A 26,610-nucleotide genomic window follows, 5' to 3' on the forward strand; every position below is an offset into this window, starting at 1 on the left:
TTGTGGAAAATTGCATGAACCCTAACCTTACTATCGTAAATGTTCAAATTGTGCGGCCGCACACAAATTTGTGTGGTCTGCAGACCACTGTATTAGGGCAAATATTGTGCTTGAAAAGTGCGCACCGCACTCAAAATTGTGCGGTCCGTAGTAAAATTGTGTGTCCGCATAAAAATGTGTGCGACCGCACTTTCGAACTTCAAAAAATCAGTATCTCAAGATTGGACTTTTGCGGCCGCACTCAAAATTGTGTGGTCTGCACTTCAGGATGTGCGGCCACACTCACAATTATGTGGTCCGCACTTGAGGGTGTGCGACAACACTTCAAAATTGGGCGGTCCGCACTAGATACTCTGCTGTCGCACTCAGAATTGTGTGTCTCGCACTGTCTCCTTTGATGACTGTCGTGCTGCAATTGTTTTGCAAATGTTTGAATTGTTTTGAACTCAACTGACCTATGTACCTTGTATTGCATACAATGGTTAGAGCACGTGGTGGAGGCAATACATCAAAAGGGAGAGGTTAATCCTCCCGAGGCAGAGGAAAAGGCACTCGCCCTCTGCGAGTGCAATCGAAGCCTATTGCTAAAAAGCTGACCACCAGGAGAAGAAGCCTCTGAGGGTCATTCAATGGAGGTCCAACCTGAGGCCCAGTTCCAACCATCCCAACCCACTGGCGTTATCAATTGCGCGACAAACCTACATCTAGTTCTTTTGGTGGTTCTGATGTGGGAAGCCAGGGTTCCAAGCCCTCCTCTACACCTACTCCTCCTGCTCCAGTAGCTATTGATGTCGATGATGATAATGTCCCAGATGATGGGGGGGGACACTCAAGTGGGCAGCCTTGAGAGGTCGAAGAAAAAGAAAATATGGGAGGATCGGTTCGTGAGCTTGACATCCTTCAACAGGTTCAGGAAATTATGGACCCAGAGGTCGCTCACACTTGAGCGACAGTTATTAATGAAGGATTTGGATATTCATAATACAAATATCCTTCAACAGTTTTACGAGCGCAAGGGGTCGAAGTGGTTAACCCACAGTGTCATCGATGCAAATGAGCACTTGGTCAGGGAATCCTATGCCAATGTGGCTCACATCAAGAAGGGGACAAAACTGACAATGGTGAGAAATTTGAAAGTCCGACTCGACACCTACTCTTTGAACACTTATATGAGATTTGAAGAAGTGGAGGCAGTCCAGTACCTAGAGAAGTTAGCTCTGGGTGATGCAGCTCGCCCTTGTCTAGCTGAGATTTTGGCCGCCCGAGGACCATCACCACCATGGATTACAACAGGAGTTCCTATCCTCCGGGCCACCTTCAATTTTGAAGCTAAAGGGTGGCAAACCTTTGTGTGTAGTCGGATTGATCCGAGTTTGAATGAGAACAACCTCCCACTTCCCCGGGCAAGTCTGGTGGATTATATTATGGTGGGGTACCCGATCAATGTGGGTGACATCATGTCAACCAATATCACATTGGCGGTCCGAAAAAGTGAAAAGTCCTACCCTTATCCAAACACCCTCACATAGGATCTCAATGATGCCAAGGTGGAGTTGAGGCCATATGACACAAAAGTAAAGGCCAAGAAGCCTTTCTCATAGTACCACCTGCAGGGTGCTGACAACCCAAAGTTCAAGGGTAAGGTCACTACCACTGTCGGTCAGTCTGACGAGCCATCGGTGGTAGGTTCTGAGGCTGCTGTTGACCCATCTACAGCTCCCATGCCTTCCACAGCAGTCGGGCCTTCCACCGCGACTGCCGCAATGCCACTATCTTCATCTTCTAGGCCATCAGTTGCAGTACCAGTGCCAGCCTCATTCACTTATCCTCTCACTGCGCTGCGAGTCTCCCAGACTTTGGCGAGCCTCAACAACTGGATATAGACAGCCACTTCTAAGTTGTCTGACATATCCATTATTGTTGCAGCACAATCCTCTACCCCAGCAGCACTACAGGTTCCTCCGTCAGTAGAGGAAACATTGAAGAAGATTTTGGACAACCAGAAGACTGTTATGGATACATTGGTGGCTCACGGGGGTGCTATTGAGGAGTTGACCAAGCAGGTGAAGAAGATGAGGAAATCCTAGGCTTCAAAGAAAGCAGTGGAGAGTTTTAGAAAGGAGGTGAAGAAGATAGCAGCAATAGGTGATTTGCCTTTTGACCTACTAATGGAGACAAATCCATCAGTACCAGTTGACCCAATAGCACCATCAGCAGAGGCACCAGCTGACCAGCCTGACGAGCCAGATCTCACTGCCCCCACTACTAAGGAGATGCTTCAGATGCTCACCAACCATGTTGTCCCTCAACCCAGTGATGATGAGATACAGCTGGAGGCGATTAAGGGCAGTGATGCTGCCAGTCACCCTGAGACCACATAGGGAGTTTTCTTTACTCTCTATCCTCTTTTGTTTTAATATGGCTAAGCATTGAGGACAATGCTTGTTCTTATTCTGGGGGGTGGTCTATTTTGGTTCATTTTGGATGACTGTGATGACATTTGATTAATTTAGCGACTGTAATAACTTTAATACTCTTTTTATTTTATTTTTATTTTCTCCCTCATTATGTATATATTCATCCCTCTTGTATATATTCTATTCCTCTCGGTTTGTATATTCATTTGCCTTACTTTCAATAGTTTATTTCATAGCTTCTTCATTTTGGTTTCTTAATATTATAGCTTCTTAGTTACTTTATTAGCTTCTTTTTGATTTGTTTATTTCTTTTTATGTTTTAGTGAAAATAAGCCTTTGGTTTTCTTAATGCTACAGTTCTTTCCAAAGGTGGGTCTTGTGTGAACCGGGTGGCTCTTCCCAACGATGGATGGCGTGACAACCTTCTTAAGGGATCGAGTCAGTGTTTGATGATTAGGTAGAAACAAGTAGTATTAATGAATAAATAAGGGTCAAGCATGCTTCACTTGGTACCAACACACATAACTATACGCTTATGTAAAAAATAAGTTTTTGTAAAGAAATAGCCTTAGTTAGTGACCTTGTGACTCTTGTGTTGACTTAGGAAATCATCAGGTGGTTTAGCTGAACCATTAGCGATTTTCAATCTTGAATACGGTTGTTGTGGGCCCTCGACTCTATTCTCTTTGACAATCCGGTTGTGTGAGAGGTGAGGTACTTTTACAAGTCCAAGTACCCGTGCGAGTGGTCTAGAACTTGCCCCGAATGTGTTTTTAGGCAAAATTCTAAGTTAGCCTGGCTTGAGAAGTGATTATAGGATTTCGCTGACCCGTTTTGAAACCTTCCATGGCCCACCAATGATATCATCCTTAGTAAACTCTTCTGAGCCTAAAGCCTATTTATTCGATAACCACATTACAAGCCTTTACCCATTTTATAGTGACTCTCTCTTGGCACCCGAACTTTCATTAGCACTCATGTGATTTAAATGGCAAAAACATAAGTTTGGGGGAGAGACAAGGAGTTTAAAGATGGTCTAAGGCGTAAAAAGAGAAAAGAAATGAAGAAGAGGCAAGGCAAAGAAAAAGAAAGGAAGAACAAAAGAAAAATACAAAAAGAAAGTGAATAATGTGAAAAGGTTGAAAGATGCAAAAGAAAGCAAAAGTTCAAATCATGGAGATAACAAAGAAGGAAAGTATGAATAGCATGACAAAGAAAGAGTGGTATCAAGTCTCTCTAATCCCCCTAAGGGAAAAGAAAACTACTCAAAGAGTCGGCAAAGTAAGAGCCAAAAAGAGAATATGAAGTGCTAAAGGAAAGATGAACAATTCCATTTCGATATTTCCCTCCTTAGTCCAAAAGCCTTCATTACATGCCAAAAATGCCTTACATAATTTCAAGCCGAGCGAGCTTACATTAGTGGTGATCTATATGAGGGGCAAGCATATGGTACTTAGAGCCATGCTTGTGACATTCTTTTGATAGTGATGAGCGAATCTTCCTCGAGTCATTGAATTGAATTCCTCATTCATGAGTAAGATGAGCTTCCGGAGAGTATAGGAGGAGGAGTTAGGGATCCACGGTGACCTGCATGAAAGTGCGAGCTTCCTTGATGAACAAAGTCAACCCTTGATGCTCAAGCGTCACATTAGAGTCATTTGTGCTTTAACATTCAAATCATAGGCTTGTTAATGATTCATGAGCGTGTGGGTAATTGTTGGTCCCAATTGATTTATGTTTGATTCAACTTAGGCCAGCTGAAATAGCCCTTTTCTAGTGGAGATGGGAAATTGTCTTAATTGCTTGAGGACAAGCAAAAGCTTAAGTTTGGGGGAGTTGATAAGTAGGGATTTTGACCGCTTATTTGCTCTTTCTTACATAAGTTTTAGCTCAAAAATTCTTAAAATATTCCCGAGAACTAATGAAATGTGCTTTCTTGCAGGAATATTGGGAAATGAACCAAACAGTGAAAATCAACTCAAAAAGGAGTAAAATTGGACAAGAACCAAAACAAGGCAAAAAGGGCTACAGTGCGGCCGCAAACTCTGAAGAGGCACTGATAGAATTTCTTCACAGAGTGCGGACCGCACAATTATTGTCCGACCGCAAAAGACTAGATTCAGAGACTTGTAGTTTGGGAGCTTGAAGATGTGCGGACCACACCATTATTGTGTGGCCGAAGGATGCCAAAATGCGATCGTACTCATAAATGTGCGGTCCGCAGAATAAAGCACAGATCCAATCCAAGAGCAATAGTGCTGCCGCACTCAGAAATGTGTAGTCCGCACAATTAGAGGAAGTGCGGTTGAATCTCACTTTTATGCGACCGTAGAAAGCCAACCTGATCAGTCAGTCTCAAAGTGCGAACCGCACACAGAATTGTGCGGCTGCACAACCTTCGCAGGGGCAATTTTGTCAGATATTTTCAGTTGGGTATAAATAGATCTTTTTGTCATTTTTAGGTTAAGTTAGGTGCACATGAACACTTATAGCCATTTTTCTTTACTGTATTGGCTAACTTTATACTAGTTTAACATTTAAACATAAGATTTTCTTTCCTTAATCAATTATTATGCATTTTATCTTAGTTTCTTCTTTAATTTCTTCATTTTCCATGAGTAGCTAAACCCTTAGCTAGGGTTGTGACCCAACCCTAGTATGGGTATTTAATGGGTGATTGATTTTTGGCTTATTTGTGATTGGGTATATGAATTTTAGCCTAGTTCTTGCTTGAATTTGAGAATTAATGGTTGCAAATATTGATTCATGCCTAATTTACTTAGTCTATACTTGAGAAAGTGAGACTAAGTCTAGGAAAACTTGGCTAACAAGAAATTGGGGTGAACACAAGAAATTGATAGCCCCAATTAAAGGGTCGAATCTAGAGATAGTAAGACTCGACTTGAGCATTTATCACTTGTTTCATGAGATACCCATTTGGACTTGAGAAAGCCGAATTAGGAAAAATCACTCAAACTACTGAGAGGTATAGAGTGAGTAATTACATGTGATTGCTATATTGTATCCCGATCAACCAAACATTCCCTACAACTATAAATCTGTTAGGTAACCAACTAGGCGGAAATCGCAACCCTAGATCTTTTATAACTTGAAAAACAACCAAAACCAAAATCATTGTCTCTTAGCTTTACAATTACAAGCATTAGCGTAAAAGTAGAAGTAGAAACAACAATTGAAAATGTGGAAGTGTAATCGTAGGCACGTCATACATTCACACTAGGTATATACCTAATCCCACATCAAGCTCCTTGTGGAATCGACCCCGACTCGCATGGTTTTTATTATTGCATCGACCGCCTCACAACCTAAATTAGTGGTGTGAGTTTTGGCAATATCACGGCCGCTGAAAAGGGATTTTGCAAGTTCGATGGTCCAATTTCGGAAGCTAATATCTTTTAATCTACAAGTAATTTGGAGGTGATTAAAAAATAAAAGTTGTAGCCATTTGCGTCTAGTTTCCAGAATAACATACCATTAATTATTTGGATATTTGTACAGAAAGTTATGGTCAATTTACTAAAGCCTGGTAGTGCAATCACAACTGAAGTGCGGCCACACAATTTGGATCGTGGCCGCGGAGCTTGGAATTGTGCGGTCAACACAATGGGAGATCAGATTTGTGTACTTTATAAATGAGGGTTAGAGTATTATTTCATATTTGTACTTTGGGAGCTTGATTTGTGGCGATGTTTCGTAGGATTTTCAAGCAATCCATCCGGGTAAGTGATTCTAACTCGGATTTGGTTAATATACATGAATATATCATTGTTTTCACCATTTAATTAGTATTTTGAGAGGGAAATTTGGGGGAAATTGTAGAAATTTCATAAAACGGATTTTTGGGATTTGAATGTTGATTCACAGCCGGATTTGAGTGAAACTAGTATGGTTGGACTCGTAATTGAATGGGTTGTCGTATTTTGAGAGTTTCGTCGTATTTTGAGATATGGGCCCCACTGCCAACATTTTTAGCGGAGTTGGAAATTTTTATAAATTGTTAAATTGTAAGTATTGGAGTATATTTTGATTAATTTTCATGTTTTTTGACTAGCTTAGAATCGTTTGGCTTGTAATTAAGGAGATGGGAAGGCGTTCGAAGGGTGATACGCGCAGAATGGAATTTCCAGAGCATTTATTAGTTTGTTCGGCATTGGTTTCGGCTTGTTCGAGGTAAGTAACATTTTTAAACTTGGAGCTGAGGGTATGAACCCTGATTATACGTGTTATGTCAATTGTTTGGAGGTGACACACATACTAGGTGACGAGCGTCTAGGCGTGCACCGTAGAAATTGTGGCGTAATTGGTTCCGTGGAATTGTGTAGTCAAATAATCTTGGCATTATCCATGTAGTTTTGTGTGTTAGATAAATTGAGCTGAGAATTATGTTAAAAATCAAGCTAAGGCTATATGCCAGCATTATTGAGACCCACAGTCATATTGCTGTTGAATTATTTGTTTAAATTGAAATTTCATACTCAGTCATATTCCTTCATTGTATATCATATCTCAGTCTCTATTATTATTTATTGATACACCATATCATCATTTTGGGCTAGTTTCATAACATTGTGAGCCCGAGAGACTGGAGAGAGTGATGACTGAGTGAGGCCGAGGGCCTGATTATGAGGTTATTAAATGGGACCAGGATGCACGCCGCAATAAATTTTATTTACTTATGCCTAGATCTGGCTTATTATAGCACTTGGGCTGAAGAAGCCCCTCCAGAGTCTGCTCCTCCCCCCTCTTCCCACAATGAGTGCAACTTATATATATATATCTGGGATAGATCTTCCCTGGGCATGGATCTTTCCATAGATATATATATTAAGGGATGGATCTTCCCTGGGCATGGATCTTGCCATAGATATATATATTAAGGGATGGATCTTCCCTGGACATGGATCTTGTCCGAATTATTTATATTTGGAGATGAATCTTCCCCTGGGCAGGATTGGCCTTATACAATACTGAGTGATTGAATGTAAGTTATTATGTATGTATTTGGGATGGATCTACCCTGGGCTAGATTGGCCATATACAATATTGAGTGACTGTGCGAGAGTTATTATTTATACTTGGGCTGGATCTTCCCTGCACAGTGCCGAGTGACTGAGTGTGTTGAATATTGAGCGTGATGTGTGGATAAGCGAGACAATGATACTGAGTACTCTGAGAGAGAATGTACGTGAGTTCATCATTGTACTGCATTGTATTCGACATGCATACTTGATATGTAGGCATATAAAAGCTTTTTCCTCGTGCCATTTGATAATGAAATTTCTTATCTGTCGTTAATGTTTTTGAGGAAAATCATATATTTCAGACTTAATCTTATTTTCGGTGATTTCGTAAAAAGATTTGAGTTTTACTATTATACTTGAAAAGAAAATGTTTATTTTCCGGAATTGTATATCAGTTGAGAATTTTATTATTGAGTTATTATTTGTGCTGCTTGTAATTGTATTGTTATGAGATGTTATTGGTTATTGGTATGGACTCTGACCTTGGTACAAGCTCGTCACTACTTTCAACCTAAGGTTAGGTTTGTTACTTATTGAGTACATGGGGTCGGTTGTACTCATACTACACTTCTTCACCTAGCGTGCAAATTTCTGATATTGATGTTGCTGTGTATGGTGGGACCTAGCATTGAAGATGTACCTACAATCCAGTCACAACTGCCTCTTGTTCATGGTAGCTTTAGAATATTTAATCTGTTCATGTATATTTCAAACAGATGATGTATTTTTATTTCACACCAGCTTTGTAAATTCTTATCTTAGAAGCTCATGATTTGTACTACCAGTCCTTGGGAGTGTATTCAGTTAAATATTAATTGAATCGGATTGTTGTTATTTGGATTACCTAGCGGGTGAGGTTAGGTGCCATCACGACTAGTTGGATTTTGGATCGTGACAGCAGTTGCAATCCTCCTTCACAGTAGGAATACTAGAAGGGAGAATGAAGGAGGGTACCTACTAATGGCCCAAGTCCGTGAAGACGCAGATGGAGCCTTCTCTTGGAAGTCATTAACGGTATTGGGTTGCTTTGGTATGATGGTGCTTACAGTGGGAGGTTCAGAATCAACGTCAACTTCTTTGTCTTTGATTCTCTTCGGACCTCCACCAATGAGAGTATGTTCTTTCATATTAAATGGGCATGGTAAAAGGGCAGTGAAAGATGCCATGGTAATAATGTATCAATAAAAAAATTTCCTAAGAACGTTGAAGAAGATGGAAAACTTTCTAAGCAAATGCAGAGTAAAAGCAGAGAAGAAGAAGGGTTTATGAAAACTAGAACTTTGGAAGTAAAGAGGTAAAGTGATGAGTAGAAGTGAAGATATAGATGGCAAAAATCGTGGTCATGATTACCTCGAAAACCGGCAAAACTATTTGTTGAATCATGGGGCAACATTTGTTCGGGGTATTAAATGCGAGAAGACTTGCATCCTTTCAAGCGTCAGAAACTGTTCAGGAACTTTCCTGCCAAGAAACTTCGTGGTGACACAAAGATGTGTCACCAGAAAGCATGGGGACTATCCGTATGAGGTAAAATTAGTTTATAATAAATGGTCGAATGATGGCATGACATGTGGACATGAAGATAGATAAAAGGTGAGTCAAGTAACAACCAGTACCGGGGACAATAACTACAATCGACATAGGGTAAATCCCAAATGGAGCATAGTCAACAGGAACAGATCGAGTATTTTCCATCGGATAGCATTCCATGAGAGTATGTTCTTTCATATTAAATGGGTAACCGTTGCAGAGAATATTTGCATTCGTATCCTGTCGTCATATATTCATCAATGACTCTTTTATTATAATTTAAGTAGGGCTTGATCCTAGGATCTTATTCCCCTAGGTATAGCTATAAATAGTAGGCTCAACAACAATTGTAAGACACAAAATTCATGGAAAAAACATATGCTATATTTCACTCTCAATTAAACAACTTTATTTGCTCTTTTACATTACTTCCATATCTGTCCTCGGAGACACTGCACTCAGAGCCAAGCTTGTCATTTTCTTTAATTTTTATTGCTATGTTTTTGTTTTTACCTTATTTCTTTATCATTTTGATATCAAATCAGTTCGTTTGTCTATAAACCATACAACAAATTTAACTGTATCGTTTTACAGGTAAACAAGTTAAATGAATTACTTTGCAGTAGCCGTCCACATCTAACATCGAATGCAGCGACCGTACCAAAATATGATCCTTTAATATCTATGGATGACCCCAACTTAGCCAATGTGTCTTTACATTTTCCTCACTCAGAATGTGGACAATTGACCATTCTCTAAATCGTGAAAGTAATGCTTGAACCTTGTTCAAGTACTGTTGCATGCCCTCCTCCTTGGCGTCGAAAATTCTATACACTTGGATTATCACCAGCTGGGGGTCTCACTTTATCTCGATGACCTCGGAACCTAGTCCCTGAGCTAGTTCAAGTCCTGCAATCAAATCCTCATACTCGGCTTCATTGTTAGTTAATTGTATGGTTCTAATGGCCTGTCTTAGGGTTTCTCACGAGGGAGAGATTAGAACTACCCCGAGACCAGACCGTTGTCCAAACTCCTTATACCGTTCCCGATACCAGCCAAAATGCATTAGTCCCGGACTGAAATCTGCCATGAAGTCGGCCAAAACTTGTGACTTGATTACAGTCTTGGGTTTGTACTCAATGTCGAAATCGCTCACTTTGACCGCCAAAATTAGCAAAATGGCATGACAACTCAGGCTTATGAAGGACATTTCCTTAAGGGAAAGGTTGCCACAACGGCTATTGGGTGACACTGAAAGTAAGGCCTAAGCTTTCGAGAGGCAACTACAAGAGCTAAAGCCAGCTTTTCAAGGTGCGAATAACGTATCTCCGCCCCTGATAAAATTTTACTAACATAATAAGCAGGAAATTGTGTATCTTCTTCTCGGATCAAAACTACACTTACCTCTACTTCTGAGACCGCTAAATAAATTAGCAGTTGCTCACCTTCCCCCGATTTTGACAATAACGGAGGAATGGATAGGTACCTTTCTAGGTCCTTCAATTCATGTTAGCATTCTGGAGTCCATACAAAGCCGATCTTCTTTTACAAAAGTTAAAAGAAATGGTGGCATTTTTCCGAGGACCTTGAGATGAATCTACTAAGAGCGGCCAACCTACCAGTCAACCTCTGCACTTCCTCCACACTTGTTAACTGGTCCGAGATTTCCTCGATGGCTTTGATTTTGTTAGGATTTACCTTGATCCCTTTTCGTGAGACCAGAAACCCCCAACCCCGAAGTCACACTTCTCCGAGTTGAGCTTCATGTTGTGCTTCATCATGATGTCGAATGTCTCTTGGAGATGTCTCATATGATCTCCTGCATTTAAAGACTTAACTAACATTTCATCAATATATACTTCCATCGTCTTACCTATCTTCTTTTCAAATATCTTATTAGTGAGCCTCTGATAAGTGGCTCCGCGTTTTTAAGCCCAAAAGGCATCACATTATCGCAATATGTGCTAAAGTTCGTAATGAAAGAGATTTTTTCTTGATCTTCCGGGTTCATCCTAATTTGATTATACCTGGAATAAGCATCAAGAAAACTCATTATCTCGTGCCCGACCGTAGCATCAATCATTTGATCAATGTTTTACAATGGGAAAGAGTCTCTAGGGCATGCCTTATTAAAATCCTTATAGTTTACACACATCCTAAATTTGTTATTTTTTTAGACACCACTACTATGTTAGCTAGCCAATTCGGATACTTTACCTCTAGAATTGAACTGATATTGAGTAGTTGGGTTACATCTTCTTTAACAAACATGTTTCTAACCTCTTTTATCGGTCGTTTCTTCTGCCTTATCAGAGGGAAGGTTGGGTCCAGACTTAGTTTGTTGACCACCACCTCCAATGGAATACCTATCATATCTGAATGCGACCATGCAAAGCAATCAATGCTATTAAGGAATTCTATAAGTTTTAACCTGATTTCGGGACTCAACCTCATTCCTAAGTGGAATGTCCTTTCCAACAATTCCTCGAACAAAGCCACTTGTTTGAGTTCCTCCGAAGTTGATTTTGTCGCATTCGTCTCCTCCGGTACCTAATAAGATCTCGACACCTAATATAATTCTAATGACTCCTTATTTTTACTATTTTCGAATGGGATGGGAGAAGGCACTAGTTCCTGTAATTGCTATTTATTGTATTCTTTATCCTTACTGCTCGAAATGGTTATAGCGTTCATCTACCTTTCTGCCAGTTGGTCTCCTCTTATCTGTTTGATCCCTTCCGGTGTCAGAAATTTCAACAATTGGTGATAGGTTGAGGGCACAACCTTCATCTCGTGTATCCACAGCCTTCCAGGGATCACATTATAGCCTATATAGTTATCTACCACTTCAAACAAAGTGGTCTTTGTTACCCCTTCGGCATGTGTAGGCAGAAAAATTTCTCCTCGGGTTATGACACTTGTTAGGTTGAAGCCAGCTAGAAGTTTTGCCGCTGGAAAAATGATTCCTGGTCAACTTTGCTTGTTCCAGAACCCTCAATTGTATGATATTAGTTGAACTTCCTGGATCAACAAAACACGCTAATTTTTCAAATCTAAAACATTAAGAGAAATTATCAAGGCATCGGAAGAAAAAGCCTATCAACATCTTCCTCCGTGAAAGTAATGTCACCTTCGGTGGCTTCTCAGATTTTCTTGTCATGAGTCACCGTTATCTTTATCTTTTTATTGCCGAAAAGATCACCCCATTGACCTCGTTCCTCCAAAGATCATATTGATTGTGATCTGAGGTGACTCTGATGCTATCTTCGATGGTTCTGCATTGTCCCGGCTTCGACCATAATTGTTTTTGGTGCGTTGACTTAAACATTCTCTAAGATGGCCTTTTTACAACAACGTCGCCACTTCCTCATGAAGATATCGATAGTCCCCAGTTCTATGGCCGTGAGTCCTATGGAATTCACATCGCATATTAGGATCCCTTTGGCTAGGATCCGATCGGATTGGTTTCAGAAATCGCAATTCTTTGATATTCCTCATTGTCGACACTAATTCTACCAGGATGATATTAAAGTTATAATCTGATAACTTGGGATATATGGGATCTCGGGATCCTGGTACCTTTTTTTCTTTAAATGATCTGTTATTCCGGCCACGATCTGTCCTTCTGTCGAAAGAGAACCTATTTGATGACTGGAATCCTTTACTTCTATGCCCATCGGTCCTCTCGTACGGTAGAAAATGACCCCTAGAGGACCTCTGATCTGCATCAAAGTCATTTTTAAACTTATCCTGATTTTTATCTCTACCCCGTCCTTGGATGAAGCAGAAGAGCCAAGTTGATCATCTTCTATCCTTATCTTTGACTCGTAGCGATTGTCGGCATCTACCTATGTGGTTGCCTAAAACTCGAGAAAGCTCTCTTTCAATTTTCGAGAGGCATCGAAACTAAGCGGACACCCTCAGTGAATGCCTTCACTACCCACTTATCTGAAACCGCTTGTAGAAATATACTTTCCTTCTAAAACTGGATTACAAATTCCTGCAACAACTCGAATTCTCCTTATGAAAATCTGAATATATCCGCCCTTCTAGCATGGACCTTTCTTGATCCAGTAGGAGCTTTGATGAACGAATATGCAAGCATTTTTAAAGAATCGATTGAATGCTCGGGTAAGAGAGAATACCATGTCGGGGAACCCTTCATGAGGATTTCGCTAATTTCTTTCAAAAAAACCGACTCGATCTCGTGCTGAGCCAAGTCGTTCCTTTCACTGTCGTTGTGTAGGTCATGATGTGCTCCTGCGGATCCGGTGTCCCATCATATTTTGGAATATCTGGCATCTTAAAACTCTTCGGGATCAACTACGGTTCCACTCTTGGTTTAAACGAAAGTTGTGTATACTTCCTCGATCTGGCCCTTTTAACACCGGCGACGCGCCTGGATCTGATCCATTCGAGCATGAAACGCTTTTGTGTTCTAGTCTATTCTTTCATTCATCTCCCTCATGAATCTCATGAGCTCGGTTTTGTAAGGATCATTCAAGTTGTTGTTCCCAGATCCACTTTCGGTCCCCCCGACTTCATCCCTTGGGTATTGGTATTGGTTCTCTTAGCGGTTTGATTTGCGGGAGCACTAGGAGGAATCAGGGCCCTTCCATTCGCATTACTGGAAGTACCTAACAATGCTTGTTTTAACTCTATTATCACTCGATCTTGCCTTGAGAGGTGATCCATGATTACTCTTTACTGTTCTCTTAGGAGTTTGACCATTTCAACAACATGTTCATCCTCTGCACCATCAGGAGTTAGGCCCCGCACATGCTGAGGGTACTGACCTCACAAACCAGGGTTGTTTCATCCTCTTCATTACGGGTCTCACTGATTGAGTCATCACACTGTGACACCTCTTACCATTCATCGTGTGCTCTAACATTATAAACGTTATTGACATCATTGGCTTCCATATCTGATTTTTACTAAGGAAAGAGTCAAAACTTTGTTAGCAACAAACGAATGGATCAAAGCAACTACGCATGTGTCTATGCACCATGGTGGGCGCCAACCTGTTGATCTGTAAAATAGTACAGTTAAATTTATAGTGTGGTTTATAGATAAGCGAATTAATTTGATCCAAAAAGGATAAATAAATAAGAAAAAAAATAAGATTAACGATTGAAATTAAAAAAAATGACAAGCCTGACTCATAATTTAGCCTTTTCGAGGACAAAAGTAAAAACAACATTCATGGGTTCTAACTGAGCATAATAAGATAATAGATTATAACTTTTGTGTGCAGTTTCATGTCCTTACAATGGTTGTTAGTCCTGCTATTTATAGCCCTACTTAGGGAGACAATATCCTAAAATCAAGCTCCTCTTGAATGAGGATAAAATCATCATTGATGGGTGCATAACGGCTGGTTTTGAATACAGATAATCTTTATAATGGCTTTTTATTAAATGTCATCAGATATCAAACCTTTGAATCTTTATTGTCGGCTATACTTCCTTCCGGATCCATCCAGCATCGGTCACACACTTCGCACCCGGTGCCAGTTATTTGTTGACTCACTTTTTAGCTGTCTTCGGTTCTACGCATCACCTCACTATTCGACCACTTGTTATCGACCAATTTCACCCCATACAGCCCTGGGTGCAGTACCACATTCCCATCCTCTTTACTTTTGAAGTTAATCACAAAATAACCAACATTACGATAGAACACCTTTAGTTTAGGCTCAAAGTTTCCCTCTGAAGCTATAAATCTTTCTATTATTCCTATCGGGGGCTACCTCCTATGATATACAAGATAACAATAGATTTTCATTTTTCATTTTCACTTGCTACATCTTCTTGAGATAGTTCCACTACTTTCTCCCCCTCTATTATCATAGGTGGGATAAATTTTAATTCCATACCTTTTGATGCCATTTTGTTTGCCTCGAACAAATTCACCCAAGCCTTAGTCGGTGGCTTTTGTTCCATGTGCAGCTTTATCTGAGCGCCTTCTGTTGCTTGTGCTATTGTATTCATTTTGTCACAAGGTGATTTAGTTGATTCTACAAGATTTCGTCACTCCTCATAGTCTCATGCGTGACCACATCGCTTCCTGGGGTCTTAGATCGACCATTGTGGGTGGGAAATGTCGACCAATTTTCAACATCCTTGAGCTTATCCTTTCCTTTGTCCATCCATGACTCCTCAATCTGCTTTTGCGATGCCATGCATGTGTTTTCCTTTGTGCCATTAGTCACACTTAGAGGATTAGGTTTCGCTTTTATCTCTCTCCCCTAACACAGCCGGTGCCGTGAAATTAGCTTCCACATCTCTAATTAATATACCCTTCAGAGTTGATGCTTGATCTAGGCTTGGATTTCTACCCACTGCAAGCTTGATTTCATCACTCTGAACTTTCTTTGCATTTCTGGATGGCCGTCCTCTCCCCATTTTCCGACGAGGTGTATTATAGCACTAACGCTAAACATGTACCGAGAGAATTCTAAAAATAACCTTTTTTAAAAAATAAAAAAAATTTTGAAGGTCTAATGCGCTTACCCAAATACTATAAAGACCAAAATTGAAATAATGCTATAATTCAAGGATCTGTTATAAATATAATTCAAAATAGCAATATCGAACAAGGAAAAATAAGCTAAGAGATATAGAGAGAAAGAGAGGAAGAAAGATTCTTATTTCTTCTTCAATTGTGTATTATTTTCCTATCTATTACAAGACCTTTATATAGGCATGAAAAGTGAATAAAAATATGTCATTGAATATGTCATTAAGCATACAAATATGTCATTGAATATGTCATTAAGCATTTGAGAAGATCATGGAGGAAGATTAGACATCCAACATAATTTGATTTCTCTTATAACACTCCCCCTTGGATGTCCATAAATAATGTGCCTCGCTAAAACCTTATTAGGAAAACATCCTATGGAAAAAAAATCATAGTGAAGGAAAAAGAGTACACATGTTTAGAAATACGTCTTTTGGTTGCTTCGTTAAAAACCTTGCAAGGAAAATCCAGTGGGACAAAACCTTGTAAGGTAAAAAGAGTACAACGCGTATTAACTCCCTCTGATGAGAGCATCAATTCACATCCTTGAGCTTTCACATCCCAATCTTGTACACTAGTTTCTTGAAGGTTGACGTCTGTAGAGATTTGGTGAACAAATCAGCCATATTATCACTTGAACGGATCTGTTGCACATTGATATCACCATTCTTTTGAAGATCATGTGTGAAAAATAACTTTGATGAAATGTGCTTTGTCCTATCCCCTTTTATGAATCCTTCTTTCAATTGGGATATGCATGCTACATTGTCTTCATACAATTTATCACACTTCAAACCACATTTGTCTTGAATAAGGTGTATTATAGACCTAAACCATACAATTTCTCGACTTGCTTCATGAATAACAATTATCTCAGCATGATTAGATGAAGTAGCCACTATTGATTGCTTAGTCGATCGCCAAGATGTGGTAGTGCCTCCATATGTAAACACATAGCCTATTTGAGATCGAGTCTTGTGTGGGTCAGATAAATACCCAGCATCGGCATAACCAACAAGATCGGGACTGCAATCATTGCCATAAAATAATCCCATATCGATAGTCCCTTTTAGATACCGCAATATATGTTTGATTCCATTCCAATTTCTCCTTGTAGGAGCAGAGCTATATCTTGCTAAGACATTAACTGAAAAAGTTATGTCAGGCCTTGTAGTGTTAGCAAGATACATAAGTGCACCAATTGCACTAAGATATGGTACTTCAGGACCAAGAAGTTCTTCATTCTTTTCTTGAGGTCGGAACGAGTCCTTATTCACATCAAGTGATCGAACAATCATCGGAGTACTTAATGTATGTGCTCCATCCATGTAAAACCGTTTCAATACATTTTCTATGTAAGTCGATTGATGAACAAAAGTCTCGTTTGCCAAATGTTCAATTTGCAAACAAAGACATAATTTTGTTTTTCCGAGATATTTCATCTCAAATTCCGTCTTTAAATAATCAATTACCTTTTGGAGTTCGGTAGGAGTTTCAATAAGGTTTATGTCATCAACATATACAGCAAGTACAACAAACTCCGATGTTGTTTTTTTTATAAAAACACATGGACAAATGGTATCATTTATATAACCTTCCTTTAATAAATACTCATGAAGGCGGTTATACCATATTCTACCTGATTGCTTTATACCATACAAAGATCTTTGCAATTTGATTAAAAACATTTCTTGGGACTTCGAATTATGTGCGTCAGGCATTTTAAATCCCTGGGAAATTTTCATGTATATCTCATTATCAAGTGAGTCGTAAAGGTAGGATGTAACCACATCCATTAAATGCATGTCAAGCTTTTCATGAACAACAAAACTAATGAGATAACGAAACGTTATAGCATCCATAACAGGAGAATACGTCTCTTCATAATCGATACCAGGCCTTTGTGAAAATCCTTGTGCAACAAGGCGTGCCTTATATCTTTGTACCTCATTTTTCTCATTCATTTTATGTACAAAAACACATTTATAGCCAACAGGCTTAACACCATTTGGTGTTTGGACTACAGACCCAAAAACTTCACGTTTCGCAAATGAAGTTAATTCTTCCTGGATAGCATCTTCCCATTTTGGCCAATCATTTCTCTGTCTACATTAATCAACAGATTTTGGTTCAAGATCCTCATCTTGTTGCATTATTTCAATAACAACATTATAAGCAAAAACGTTATCGATAACAATACCTGAACCTCCCTTGAGGTTTTATCATTTGTTATGTCTTTGTGCTCTTCTTGAGTTACTACCTTTGTATTATGATCACTTTGATCATTTGCTCCTTTTCTTTTTCGAGGATTTTTATCCTTAGAACCGATAGGTCTACCACGTTTCAAGCGTGGTTTAAACTCATTTGCTTTAACTAAATGTCCTACCAGGATATCCACTCGAATTGGAGCATTAGCAGTTGGAGTATGTGACTTAGTCACCCTTGGTAGGTCAGTGAATGCATCTGGCAGTTGATTTGTAATATTTTGCAAATAAATTATCTTTTGAACCTCTTGTTCACATTGATTTATTCGAGGATCTAAATGAGATAGTGATAATACATTCCAATCTATCTCCTTTCTCAGCTGCTTATTTTCTCCCCCTAATATTGGGTATACTGATTCATCAAAATGACAATCAGAAAATCTTGCTGTAAATAAATCTCTAGTCATAGGCTCCAGATATTTTATAATAGAAGGAGATTCATACCCAACATATACTCCCAACCTTCTTTGGGGATCCATCTTTGTGCGTTGTGGTGGAGCAATTGGAACATATATCGCACAACCAAAGATTCTAAGATGAGAAATATTTGGCTCCTGACCAAAAGCCAATTGCAATGGGGAGACTTTATGATAGCTTGTGGGCCTTATCCGCACAAATGCTGCTGTATGTAAAATAGCATGACCCCATACTGAAATGGAAAGTTTTGTTCTCATAAGCATTGGTCTAGCAATTAGTTGGAGGTGTTTGATCAATGATTCCGCTAGACCATTTTGTGTATGAACATGAGCAATCGGATGCTCAATTGTTATCCCAGTTGATATACAATAATCATCAAAGGCTTGGGATGTAAACTCACCAGCATTATCAAGACGAATTTTCTTAATTGCATAATCTGGAAATTGTGCTCTTAGCTTTATTATTTGAGCCAACAATCTCGCAAATGCCATATTGCAAGTTGATAGTAAGCACACATGTGACCATCTTGTAGATGCATCTACCAAAATCATATAATATCTGAATGGTCCATATGGAGGGTGAATGGGCCCATATATATCACCCTGTATACGTTCCAGAAATGTAGGGGATTCCATCCTAACTTTAATAGCTGATGGTCTAATAATTAATTTGCCTTGAGAATATGCAGCACAAGAGAATTCTTTAAATTGAAGAATCTTTTGGTTCTTCATTGAATGTCCATATGAATTCTCAATTATTTTACGCATCATAGTAGAACCAGGATGACCCAACCGGTCATGCCAAATAATAAAATTATCTTGATCAGTAAACTTTTCATTTAATATGGCATGCGTTTCAATCCTGCTAATACTTGTGTAGTATAAGCCGGAGGAAAGAGCAGGTAACATTTCAAGCACATATTTCTTACCAGACATTATTGTAGTAATATAAAGATATTCAATCTTTTCATCATTTGTAGTCTCAATATGGTAGCCATTTTGGCGAATATCTTTGAAACTTAATAAGTTTCTTTGAGATTTACTACAATAAAGTGCTTCATCAATAGACAAATTTGTTACTCCTGGTAGTAATAAATTGGCTCTTCCAGAACCTTCAATTAATTTTGTACTACTGGATATTGTATTAACATTGGCTTATTTCATTACCAAATAAGAGAAATATCTCTTATCTCTTAAAATAGTGTGTGTTATAGCACTATCCAGAAGACATATATCATCTTTATTAATCTTGAGTCCAACTGAACACTGAAAAATTTTCATATTCTTCATAAAAAAATCAAAAAGTACATTATAAGAAATATGAAAGACAAATAAAATATATATTAAGAAATACATTAGAAATGTAGAAACTAGCAACACATGATACATTAGGAAAATACACTTAAGAAAAATAAACTAATTGCAAACATAACAAAATGACAACTTTTATTATAGCTTCATTCCCAGTAAGATGATTATTTCTTCAGTCAATATCCTCAAAGAAGTCTCCAGCTTCTAAATGAGTAATATTTGCTAGGCCTCCAAAATCATCATCTTTAAAAGAGTACGACAAATGCGTGCCCAATGACCTTTCATACCACAGCGGTGACACATACTAATTTTACCTTTTGAAGGATTAATTTGAGAATCCTTATTGTTCTCCTGTTTATTTCCACCATAATGACAATAATTATTTCGTCTCCTTCCACGTCCACGTCTACGACCATGTCCACGACCACGGTAATTATTTTTTTTTCTTTCAGACTTATCATATGCTGCTACAGAATTCACTTCCGGGAATGGTGCTGACCCAGTTGGACGTGCTTCATGATTTTTAATTAAAAGAGTATTATTCTGCTCTGCCACAAGTAGGCATGTGATTAACTCAGAATATGTCTTAAAACCCTTTTCACGGTATTGTTGTTGTAGCACCACATTTGAAGCGTGAAAAGTAGAAAATATTTTTTCTAATAAGTCTTCATCTGTGATAGTGTCTCCACATAATTTTAATAGAGAATTTACTTTAAAGATAGCCGAATTATACTCACTTACGGTTTTAAAGTCTTGCAACCTTAAATGTATCCACTCATACCGAGCTTTCGGTAATACCGTAAGTTTTAGGTGGTCATATCGATCCTTCAAATTAATCCATAACTCAAGTGGATATTTTACAGTTAAATATTAAGTTTTTAACCCTTCATATAGATGATGACGAAGGAAAATCATGGCCTTCGCTTTATCCTGATTTGATGCTTTATTTTCTTGTATAATAGTATTTCCAAGACCTTTAGCGTCAAGGTGAATTTAGCATCAAGGACCCATGATAAATAATTCTTCCCGGTAATATCTAGTGCCACGAATTCAAGCTTTGACAAGTTAAACATATTGAAACTAATCACAAAAGTAAATGGGTTAAAACGAATAAAAATAATTTTCAATGAAAATATACTTGTAAAAATAAATCAGACAACTAATTAAAAAGTTGATCACTTCAAACATGTAGTATAAAAAAGAGAGAGGTGTAAGTAACATATGATATATATGTAAAATAAACAAGAATTATGGAGTATATGAATAAACACAAAGAGATATATTTAGTATGGTAAAAGAAAAGCAATTTATTATAAACGTGGATTTGATGAATAACCATATACGGTGATAAGAGTGAATGTATTCAAATATTACTTTCCACCAATTGTAAAGTAATTTAAACTAGTATGTACAATAATTACTTTGTCACCTTGGTTATCACTATTTTATTTTTATAGAATGTCTTGAAGATAAGTTTTGCTTTACGCAAGTCTACACATATTTATTAAATTATTTTTGTTAGTTTAATGCACTTAAGATCTATATCTTATATTTTCTTTAACAATAAGCAAGGTAAGAGAACTTCAGTAACATGATCAACTAAATTAAATGCTTAATAATATATGAATTTGTTAATAAATAGCATATTGGTGCATATATATTTCCATAAACTAAAAGAATATATCGTGATATACCTGAAGGAGAATCGAACACAACTAGGATGTGATTGTGAAATGAAGGTGACAATCGTGCTGATAAAGTGTTATAAATATAACTCAAAATAACAATATCGAACAAGAAAAAACAAGCTAAGAAATATAGAGAGAAAAAGAGGCAGATAGATTCTTATTTCTTCTTCAATTGTGTGTTTTTTTCCTATCTATTACAAGGCCTTTATATATGCATGAAAAGTGAATAAAAATATGTTATTAAGCATAAAAATATGTCATTAAATATTTGAGAAGATCACGGAAGAGGAAGAGTAGACATACAACATAATTTGATTTCTCTTATATCATGATCAAAATTATTTATTCCCTTTTATTATTACAGGTCTGTTCTATGTATTTTTTTCGAGTATTTTTACCAATATTGTCTCTTATCTTTGAAGGTAGGTTTATTTTGGTCCCTCAAATATAACCCTAAGCATATTTAGTCCCTTAAGTATGCTAAAGTGGAGCACCTTTAGTCTCACTGACACAATATGTTCAAAAACTAACGGTGTTACCCAACTCTGATTCATGAAGCAAATCTTCTGCTCTGAAGCAAAATGTTTCCTCTCCTTTTATTGGATAACGCAAATTATCACTTTAATTTCTCATTTTTAGATAATGTCTTCTAAAAATTTGACCTTGAAAATATCCCTTTTGTGCCAGTTTTCAGTGAGAAAATGACACTGTATAGCCGCTGTAAAACTAATAGCCGAAAAAATATATAAAATTTGTAGAGTTTTTTGTGTATATATATACATTTAAAAATTTTGGGTTGATTTATACAAATTTTATATATTTTTTCGGCTATTAGTTTTACAGCGGCTATACAGTGTCATTTTCTCACTGAAAACTGGCACAAAAGGGATATTTTCAAGGTCAAAATTTTAGAAGACATTATCTAAAAATAATAAATTAAAGTGATAATTTGCATTATCCAATAAAAGGAGAGGAAACGTTTTGTTTCATAAATCAAAGTTGGGTAACATCGTTAGTTTTTGAACACATTGTGTCATTCAATGATACTCAGAGTGCTCCACTTTAGCATACTTAATGCACTAAATATACTCAGAGATATATTTGAGAGACCAAAATAGACTTATCCTCAAATATAAGGTCAAATATAAGGGACAATATTGACCAAAAACTCTATTTTTCTCATCTTTGTAACAACTTATGTGTCACATTCCAAGTTGTGTTATTTTCCTTATAAGCTGGTGTTTGTATTCATGCCCAATTCTCTCCTCTTATTTCTTTTCTCTGTTCTTCACGATTTGAGGTTCTTGCTAGTTCATTTTGTGACATCTCTCTTGGGAAATCATGGATTCACTCAAAGAAGGTGATTCTAGAAGTAGTAATTTGGGAGAATCAACGTCGAAGAAACGAAAGGGCGGAGTCAGTGGAGTTGAAGAAACCCTAGACCGTGTCAGTCAGTTGCCGGACGCACTCCTCGTACAAATTCTCTCTCTTTTGCCCACCAAAGATGCCGTCGCATCATGTGTTCTCTCAAAACGGTGGTGTTATCTCTGGTATTCAATTTATAACTTCCTTTTCATTAATAGTGATTACAGGACAGAAAACTTCATATACTTTGTGGACCACGTTTTAGCTCATTGCACTAGTTCCAACATCAAAAAATTCCAACTCAATTTTGATTACATGACTCGATGGAACTTTGACTTGGAAACCATCCGATGGATTAGCTTTGCTGTAGAAAGAAAAGTGGAAGATGTTATATTGTGTTCAGATGATGAAGAACTCACTTACAAATTGCCTCTATCTATGGGCACTTGTTCGTCATTAATTACATTGAATTTGAGCCGCTGGGTGTTTGATAAAAGACTGGCCATTGCTTGGAACTCTCTTAAGAGCTTAAAGCTGGACCTAATCAGTTTAGACGATGACGATATTGTGAACTTACTGTCAGGTTGTCCTGCTATGGAAACACTGGAGTTGTTCTTCTTTCGGGGTTTTCGTCGTCTTGAAATTACTTCTTCAAATTTAAAGAGACTAACATTGGCAGGCCATTGGCGGCCTGATTTCGAAAATGACACTTCTTTGGAAATTATGGCCCCGTATCTTCAGCATTTGGAGATTTCGGGGAATCTTTATAATCTCATGTGTAGGCTTGTAAATGTGTCTTCCTTAGTTAATGCTAAGCTTACTTTCAACATTACATGTATCAAAAGCATCCAGTCTGGTGAATATGATAATGATGTTGAGGAAGCCACTTGTGGTGATTATCATCAAGTTTTAAGGACACTCGTGCAAGATTATCTTCATAAGTTGAGTTATGCAACCGAGCTATCAATTGGAACTTGCTTCAGAGAGGTTTCTTTTTAACTCGAAAGTCCTTATTTTCTCTATTGATGTTAAGTAGTCGTTATTGAATGTAAACATTATACATTGAGAACCTTTGCACAAATTTCACAAACAACGATTCATTCTTACATTTTCTAAATGGAATTCTTTTTCTAAACGCTAAACTGATAAAAAGTTAACTACCTGAGATATGGATGGTAATTTCAACTTCTTAAAGTCTTTCTATTTTCTTTAATAAAGGAGATATGTTTGAGAATGCAAGCTCGGCTTGGGGAGTGGTCTTTACTTGTTTATAGGCGCAACTGGATTAATTGCAGAAAGTTGCGGCCTTCTGGGCCTTTTTCCAGTGATGTTGCTTGATTACGCCAGCCAAGATATTTTTACATTGTTGCATAAAGCTTTTAGATTTGTCACGACACTATCTCTCTGCTGTTGAGTACTTTCTTTTTGTTGTTAATGCTTTCTCCATTCTTTATTGGGTTCATTTGTTTTACTGCTCCAGGTCCTGTGTGCCTCACAGTTTGAAGGGGTGCCATGGGTGCTGATTCCAGACCTGAAATGCAAATATCTTACACTAGAGTTGCATATAGGAAACTTTAATTTGCATGGACTAGCTGGCCTTTTGCGAGCGTCACCTAATGCGGAGACACTCAACATAGACATCGCAATTACGCTTGTAACTTCCTGGAACTTTTTTTATTCTTCTTAGTTTATTCATTTGATGAAGCTTGAATCCCCCACCCCCACCACCACACCCAAGGAGGTTATTTCTGAAGGAGAATGCAAATATATCTGTAACTATCAGTAAGATGCTTGCTTTTGTAACTATAAAGCTTCACATTAATATGGTCGGTGCTGTTGCTTTCTTTGAGGCAAATGAGCTCCGCTATCACTTTTTACTTCGGTTACGTGCTCGATGAATCTTATGATAGGAACAGCCCTCATAATCATGTTCCATGTACCGTTAGGATTCGTTGGTTCTGAAATTTTTATGTAATAGACACTTCTACTGTGAAATCAATTTTTGTACCTTTCTGCAATTTCATTTGTCGGACCTGCATTTGATCCTGATTATATTTTCTGTCTCCAGTTTGGTTCCCCCTGCCGCTTTGAGTCAAAATATTTGGGCAAAGTAGATAATGCTAATATTGAGAGAAGGATTTCAAGCTTTCCGTTTCCCAACCTCAAGATTGTTAAGATTGGTATCTCCGTCGAAATGTGCTTGAAGTATAATTTCGCATGGCAATTTAAAAAGCTTTTTGAACTTTCAAAATTCCTGTTGAAGATTGCAACGGTTTTGGAGAAGTTCATTATCACATCAGAGAGAAGAAAGTGCAGGAGATGTTCAATGAACTGTGAGTCCCGACTTTTATCTCAGTTGACTGAGAAATTGTTACGTTGTGCAAGATCCTCTGCCAATCCTGTATTTATCTTCCAGGAGTGAGCTTTCCATGACCAGACTGCAAGTAGTTTTCTGTCTCAGGATACGAAAATTTTCGCTTTAATTGAGTTTTTTACAAACTGCTTATGCAATCATGAACCTTTAGCTTCTCTGCATGGCAAGTTTCTGTTCTGTTGAACTTAACCTTATGGCATACTGAATTTTATGGTAGCTTGGTTCCTCATGAAAGTTTGTTGCAGTTTAGATGTTTTACATATGCATTGAGATTTCCTCGCAACACTTGTTTTCCTTGACCTATTAAGATGAGCACATCTAAATAATTAACCTTACGAAGTGTTGTCTTTTGCTACCTAGCTTTGTCAGTTGCATCAAGGTCTATAAATGTGAAATGGTTCCCTTTTTGGCTTTTTTCTTGGAAGAAAGAGGTCTGCGTTGTTTGTTTACCTCAAAAATTTTAGCAGTTGTGATATTGAGGCTTACAGTGCTTGAATCTAAAGTAAAGGCCATAATAAGAATGTTTGTAATTCTGAAGTTAAGGACATAGTTGAACCTTCTTCAAGCCCCCCCCCCCCCCCCCCCAACCTCCCCCCACCTTAGTTGAACATTCTTGAAAGTTGTAGCACGCTTTCAAGATCCTCATACCTCTGATTGTTTTTCCGTTTCTGAGCATCATCAATTATGATACCTTAAAAGGCAATTTACCTTCTTCAAGCCAGATAGCGAGAGAAGAGCTAGTTTCTCAAAGCTATATTCTCTCCAACAACATACCCAATATAATTTCACAAGTGGTGTTTAGGGAGAGTAGTGTGTACGCATACTTGAAAGTTGTAACATGCTTTCAAGATCCTCGTACCTCTGATTGTTTTTCCGTTTCTGAGCATCATCAATTATGATACCTTAAAAGGCAATTTACCTTCTTCAAGCTAGATAGCGAGAGAAGAGCTAGTTTCTCCAAGCTATATTCTCTCCAACAACAACATACCCAATATAATCTCACAAGTGTGGTTTGAGGAGGGTAGTGTGTACGCATACCTTACCCTGTTGATGGTCAATTTTGACCCTCCCTTTTAAAATTAATTAATTTATTCTTAATAATTTATATTGAATGTTTTGAAAGTATTTTCTATCAAAAAATACCTATTTTATCAATTGATTAAGTATTAGTTTTGAAATTAATAACCTAGTACTAACACTATGTAATTATAAATATACTTACTACTTTTTATATCATTGAGGCAATTTCTAAAATACACTATCTAGGCTTTATAATTATTTTAATGAATTATTTCTCAAATTTTGATTAATTAGATTATTATATTCAAATTAGTGTTATAATTTAGAAGATAAAGTATTTCATAAATAATTAGTTATAATAATTAGTAGTATGTTTAATAATTAAAATTTACTGTATTTTATTGAAAATAATTAAGTATAATTAAATTAATTTTAAAAGGGTTAGAAGACCAAGAGGCTACAATTACAAATCTCCAACTAAACACAAGATGGGCATTTCTTTTAACTATTTCGGCCCAATACCAGGCCCAATCCCTCATCTGACCCAATCCAAACGACTTTTCCATTCCAGGTTGGCGATCCGCGTCCATATCCCACCAATCAGATCGTGCCAAGACACCCTCCTTTATCACTCACAAAACACTAATGAAATTCGGGG

General features: G+C 37.8%; 1 protein-coding gene across 2 annotated transcripts; it reads left to right on the forward strand.

The window, feature by feature from the left end:
* Positions 1-22,401: 22,401 nt before the first annotated feature.
* Positions 22,402-25,166, forward strand: LOC104118991 (F-box/LRR-repeat protein At3g26922-like). Of its 2 annotated transcripts, XM_009630378.4 has the most exons (3): positions 22,406-23,545; positions 24,039-24,212; positions 24,627-25,166. In XM_009630378.4, exons 1-3 carry the CDS (start codon positions 22,535-22,537, stop codon positions 24,978-24,980), a joined length of 1,539 nt encoding a protein of 512 aa, XP_009628673.1. In that variant the 5' UTR covers positions 22,406-22,534; the 3' UTR covers positions 24,981-25,166. The 2 variants fall into 2 exon arrangements, with proteins under 2 accessions (XP_070031214.1, XP_009628673.1); XM_070175113.1 differs by lacking the exon at positions 24,039-24,212 and having other exon boundaries at positions 22,402-23,545.
* Positions 25,167-26,610: the final 1,444 nt, after the last annotated feature.

Source organism: Nicotiana tomentosiformis, chromosome 5 (genome assembly GCF_000390325.3).
Source record: "Nicotiana tomentosiformis chromosome 5, ASM39032v3, whole genome shotgun sequence".
Lineage (NCBI taxonomy): Eukaryota > Viridiplantae > Streptophyta > Magnoliopsida > Solanales > Solanaceae > Nicotiana > Nicotiana tomentosiformis.